General features: G+C 42.4%; 1 protein-coding gene across 1 annotated transcript; it reads left to right on the forward strand.

Annotated features, from left to right (window-relative positions):
- Window positions 1-2,612: 2,612 nt before the first annotated feature.
- On the forward strand, window positions 2,613-5,602 carry ndufs5 (NADH:ubiquinone oxidoreductase subunit S5). Its single transcript, XM_084031801.1, has 3 exons — window positions 2,613-2,722; window positions 4,085-4,305; window positions 5,400-5,602. The coding sequence occupies exons 2-3, from the start codon at window positions 4,090-4,092 to the stop codon at window positions 5,502-5,504; spliced, it is 321 nt and encodes a 106-aa protein (XP_083887927.1). The 5' UTR covers window positions 2,613-2,722; window positions 4,085-4,089; the 3' UTR covers window positions 5,505-5,602.
- The last annotated feature ends 316 nt before the right edge of the window (window positions 5,603-5,918 follow it).

The following is a 5,918-nucleotide window of genomic DNA, read 5'->3' on the forward strand; positions in this document are numbered from 1 at the left end:
CACAAATCATTCTCTGCCAGGGCTGCCATGTTCATTCAGAGGTTAACCAAAGACTGGACTGGTCTGTGGTCGACCTGGCTCTAATCAGCAGGCACTGCACTGGCCACCAAGTTCTTTCTTGCACCATTCGCAGTTCTTTCTCACACCATCCAACCTGTGTCCCAAACCCGTGGCTATAGCCTAGTCCATCCGCCGGCAGGCCCAAAAGCCGATGAGGATAAGGTATTGCGGGGACGGGGACAACCAAAATCAGTGCGTCCCAGACGAGGAACCCAAGGCAAGACATTTTGTCTCCTTTTCATCCCTCCACTTTTGTCAAATGAATCACCCACCAAGGAATGGGTGCTTTGGTTCATAGGCTCACTGCTAGGAACAGCCTTATGGGTTTTAATAGAGATGCTCCAATACTTGGATCAGATATCAGCTCCGATATCGACTAATTAGCTGTCATTTCATTTTTATTAACATCCTTCACAGCAATACAGTTACAGCGATCTAGTCGCTTCAATTCTGTTTGCTATGCTGGTTATGTCATCACGCAGAGCACGCTGGCAGCTAGTGATGAGTACACAGAGCAACACGGAGCAAGCGCCGGTTCATTAAGCCTTTGTCCGTCGGGTTTCAGGCAGCTACTATATTTTATATTACATTTTAAAATATCTGTTTACAGTGCACTTTACATGGTTACAAGTGTTATTTATTTCTTTTGCTGCTCATGTACACTTTATTTGTTGATAAATAATATTAAGTACATTTATATCGTGGCAATGTCACATGATCGAAACTGGATTGGTGCATCTCTAGTCTTTAAGGTGCGGAGAATTCACCACACGCTCACGATCTTCAACCCCTCCCAAGACCTCACCATAGGCCACGTAACACTCCACAGTCATTACCTTTGTGTTCCTGAAACATTCCAAAACTAATAGCAATGTGTCCAACCTAAAAGCCATGGGTAGGTGGTCCCACCTGCTTATGAACGTTATCTGCGCCATCCTAGATGCTCAAGCCATGAGCCAAATATTGGAAGTACATAAGGATCATTAAAATATTATTATTCACCAAGCTGCGGGGTAACGGATCGGCTTATCTCCTATTTAAATATGCTACATTTATGTTTAACTCAGATAGCCTCCTGACATCTCTTGTAGCAAGAGGGTCAGGGAATTGCCGGTGTGGTCGTTTTGGGGGCCTTTTCTTTGCTGCTGCGCTCCCGGCGTGGCTGTGCCTGCTGCCACGGACTACTACTTGATACATGCTTCTGTTAATGCCACCACTACTGGTAATGCTACTACTACTATACTACCAACACCAAATGCAGTTGGAACCCAAGGGCCCGGGCTGCACGAGATTTCTGCCTAAAAGCCTATTAAGGCAGTTTTTTCTCGCCAATGTCGCTGTAAAGCTTGCCCCTGGGTGATGTTGGGACTTTAAAATTGTGTTGACTCTTGAAATTTGGAGCGTATTCAAGTCCTGCTCAATATTAAGTGTCCTGAGATGACTTCTGTTGTTTGACACTGTAGGGGCCACAGCCCCACGATTCTCGGATGTGACTTCTCAACGAACGAAAGATGAACTATTCACCTTTAAAAGGAACCCCGGCTATGAAGACATGTAGGCCCTAATACGCAACAATTGTTCTCTTGTACTAAAATATGTTCTTAGAAGCACACAAAATGTTGCCATTGCTTTAAAAATATATAATATTTAGTACATATTTTGACCTACGTAGGACGCCATGTTTTCCGCGCGCAATGCATTCTGGGGGCGATGACGTAGAATGGTTGCACTCGGTAGAATAGCTATTGACGCTAGTGTTTGTTTACGTGCGTTTGTTAGGTAATTTCATGTAAAATGCCACATTGTACTGCTTTTGGATGCGATTTCCAGTCAAAAGGCAACATGGGGAGTGATGTGAGATTACACCGCTTTCCTACTGACAAGAAGAGGAGAAAGGAGTGGGAAGATCCCAATGATCCGCGGCTGTTTGTGGCTTTTAGTCGACCACAACTGCTGAAAGAGCTTACCGGAGCGGCTGGGTATAAACGAAGACTAAAATCAAATGCTTTTCCGACAATTTTCCCGCATGGAGCCTAAACGCCATAAGGGAGCGAGTGAAATGCTCGTTAAACAAAATATTGTCAGTGCTGTCCTCCTCATTCATGTTTCACTCGGGTTCAAATTGAAAAGGCTGAACAGATGACATGTTTATGTCGCTGAACAGCCACAAAAGGGTCCCGAAGCCGGCTAGTGCAACCATTTGACGTCACTACACAGAGTGCATTGCGACGTTAACAACAATGGCGACCTACGAGTTAAACTATTTTTAAAAATTTTATAAAAACGAAGACATCAAGAAGGTTTTTTATATCACATTATTATCACTGATACTAACATTTATCTTTTAAGAACTACATATCTTCATAGCCGGGGTTCCTTTTAAGTAAATATGTTAATATAGTATTTCTACACTATATAACTACTTTTACTTAAAGTATGAGATCTGAGTACTTCTTCCACCTCCGTTGAGTTGTAGTTTTAGAAGTATTTTAGTGAGTATCATACCCAGTAGGCGGCGGTAATGCACCTTTAAGAAAAACTCTCCACGGCACAGTCGCGTCTCTTCACGACACAGCGTCTCATTTTACGGCCGTGTTTGGCTCAGCCGTAAAGCGAAACGCGTGAAGTCGGTGGAAGGTTAAAGTGAATCCTACAAAACACGGTAAATACTGATGTTTTCTGTTTAACGTCGGCATTTCAACACCACGTTAGTTATATCGAGCCAGTGTTGAGTTTATTTATTGTTTAGAAATATCAGCAGCTCGTAAATAGAGTGAAAGCAGAGCGGCCTGTGGTTAGCATGCTAGCTAGCTGTCATTGAAGGAGACTCGGAGAAACGTTAGCATCACTATAAAATAATGACAATCATTTTAGTGATTGTGTTTACATATTACTTTAAATGTCAGATATGAAGCTCTCACATGGGGCTACTTTGACAGAGGAGGCTAGCCACCGAGCTAGCTACTGTAGTTAGCTATGTGCTAGCAGGCTATCGTTGAGTTTAATCTGTTATTTACTGTTTGGAGAAGGAAAATGGAGATAATATAATAATATATGTACATCTCTTTATTAATAGAGACACATGTAACTGCCATAATTAATCACATCATCTGGTGAACACTGTCAATATAGACCCGTTACCTCTGCTGCTAGTAATCACCACTTCACTTTACCTTGTAATTCTTGTTTTTATATTTTATTATTGTAGTTGTTTTATACACCTCTCTTATTGTTTCTTTCTTTGTTTCTCTGTAATGTCGATGCCCTTTGTGCTGCTGCTGCAACCACCACCATTACCCCTCTGTGGATTAGTAATAATGTTTAATATCATTTGTTTCCTCATCTTTATTCAATAACTGTGCATATATATACACACACTCTGTATAATACCAACAGTTGTTTTTAACACAACAGGACAGCTATATTTGTCATGCTGCTCTGTAATGTTAATTTTCTGGTTTGTGTTTGTGTATAAAGTTACAAAACCTGAACATGTTTAGAAACATGCAGTGGTGATTTCCTGCTTAACGCCTAGTTATCTTTTACTATTAACTATGACCCTGTTTGGAAAGGCTGCGACTGCCAGTCCTTACAGTCCCCAGATCAAAATCATTCTGACTTCTAACCAATTAATAAAAGCAGGTGTCTTGAAATGGTTGCAGCCTAGTAGTGAACAATGTGGTTTATTTCATGCCCAAAAAGATTCAAATAGGCCAGTTATCAAATGTAAAATTTTGTTTTGAAATTTCAGCAGACAATGTACATAACAAGCCTTAAAACTTTAATTTAAACCACAACTAGTTCTGTCCTTTGCGACTACAAAACTGTGGTGCTCTATGACCTCCATGACTTACTGCTGTGTCTGAGGTCCTCACTGGTCATGTTTCATAATATTTGTGGTCAAAAGAATGTTTTTCGTACCAGTTTTTCCTCTCTACTCTGCCTTCCCCATATCTGTGTTCCCTCTCTCCACTGCATCCTGTTTTGCTCATCACTCTTTCCTCTCCGTCTCCTCCTCCATTAGCGATCATGCCGTTTGTGGACCTCCAGTCGCGGCTTGGCGTCAACCTGGACGGCTGGCTGCTGCTGCAGAGCGGACAGCAGCCCAACAAGAGGGCGGCGCGCTGCCATGCCTTTGAGAAGGAGTGGATCGAATGCGCCCACGGCATCGGGCAGACCCGCGCCAAGAAGGAGTGCCAGCTGGAGTTTGAGGACTTCTACGAGTGCATGCACAGGCAGAAGACAGTGAGTGTCTGGGTGGGAATGCTCCATGACTTCTGTGTGCAGGCAGCTTATTGTAAACGAGTGTTGATACTCTGAATCTTAGATGTCCTTTCATGTTATAAATGAGCTCATTCACTATAACCTGCCACTCGAGGGGGAAATGAGAATCAATGCCAGCAGGAGATGAAAGTTCATGCTGTTCAGTAATGTGACTTTTTGATAAATGGATCTGCCTGTCGCTTATTGATCTGCTAAGATATAAAGAAGGAAAATAGGACAAAGGGAAAATACTATTAATAGTCACTTCTTTTCACATTTTAATGTTTCATTAAGTGGTTGAAGGTGTTCTATTAAAGCTAGTAGTCAATTGATGCATTCAAACAGAGTTTGAATGCATCAATTAAGTCTGCAGATAAAGTGGCTTTGCTGCTTACACCATCCAAACGCGCTGTCGTCACAACAGCTCTTCAGAAACCTGTGGCCGACGTCACAGAGGCTACGTTCATATTTTATACAGTCTTTGGTTGAAATGGCTTAGAAATAAAAACAGCACACTCACATCTCATCCTTAAAACCAACTGACGTGGATGACTGTGTGTGTGTGTCAGCAGAGGAGACTGACAGATGCACTGCCTGCTCACTGTGAATGTGCTGCGGCAGCAGGAAGTCCCTCCACTCGACTCGGACGCCTCAGTCCGCCCGTTAGCAAAGATCTCATTCTGTCAGATAACGTGATGGAGATGAAGTGCTGATTTAACATGGATGTCAACCAGAGAGTCTCTCATCCACCACGCTGAAGTGATGCGTGTTAACTAGCTATGCATTGGCTATCTAACACAAGACCGTATCTGATGAGACTGCTGGATTTTTCATTATGAGCAACTGAATATGATTTGGATGGAAATTTAAAACAAAGAACTGAGGTAGGAGGCTGTTCTTCTAGTTCTTCAACGTCACATGGTGAAACAGGACGTTAAATCCACTGCTGTCTTTGGTTTTATTCTCCTCCTCTTTGTCAAAGAGGAACAAAAAGGTGGAGGGGTGCACAACATTCTCCGTAATCGCTTTATTTTCCCGTCCTCTTCACAAACCTCTTCTTCTGTTTCTGCCTGCAGCACCAGAGGCTGCAAGCCATCCGTCAGCAGCGTGACAAGATGGTGAAGGCGGGGACCTACACGCCGCCATCTTGCCACTCGGGCAAGACCGACGAGGCACCGTGAGGGAACACGCAGCTGTCCGCAGTTCTTGTTTATAGTCAATCAGATATCCCTATTTCCTGTCCGCCTGTACACGTTTGCAAATAAATGTTATCACCTCCCATCTTCTTCTCGTCTTTTCCTTCCCTGTCTTCCTTTTCTCTTCTTTTGATTGGACGGGGTTTTTATATTCCTGCCACGGCCACAGCTGACGTTTAAAAAATGTTTTTATAACTTGAGTATTTCCATTTTATGCTACTTTTTAGGGAGATTTTACTCCAGTACATGTATTTGAGGGAAATGCATTTTAGTTAATTTACAAATAAAAAAAAAAGAGTATGATGGTGCGTTTATGTTTTTAATGTAATATTCAGTTATAGAGTAAAGTATTAGCAGTATAAAGTACTTAAACAACCTGAGTAAGGCTGGATAATAACG

This window comes from Eutrigla gurnardus, assembly GCF_963514095.1.
Source record: "Eutrigla gurnardus genome assembly, chromosome: 17".
In the NCBI taxonomy this organism is placed as follows: domain Eukaryota; kingdom Metazoa; phylum Chordata; class Actinopteri; order Perciformes; family Triglidae; genus Eutrigla; species Eutrigla gurnardus.

Excerpts from the sequence above, each read along its gene's own strand:
- ndufs5 (XM_084031801.1), top strand. The coding sequence starts at position 4,090 with ATGCCGTTTGTGGACCTCCAGTCGCGGCTTGGCGTCAACCTGGACGGC. Across the intron at positions 4,306-5,399 it reads GCATGCACAGGCAGAAGACA|CACCAGAGGCTGCAAGCCAT; the intron begins GTGAGTGTCTGG and ends TTCTGCCTGCAG.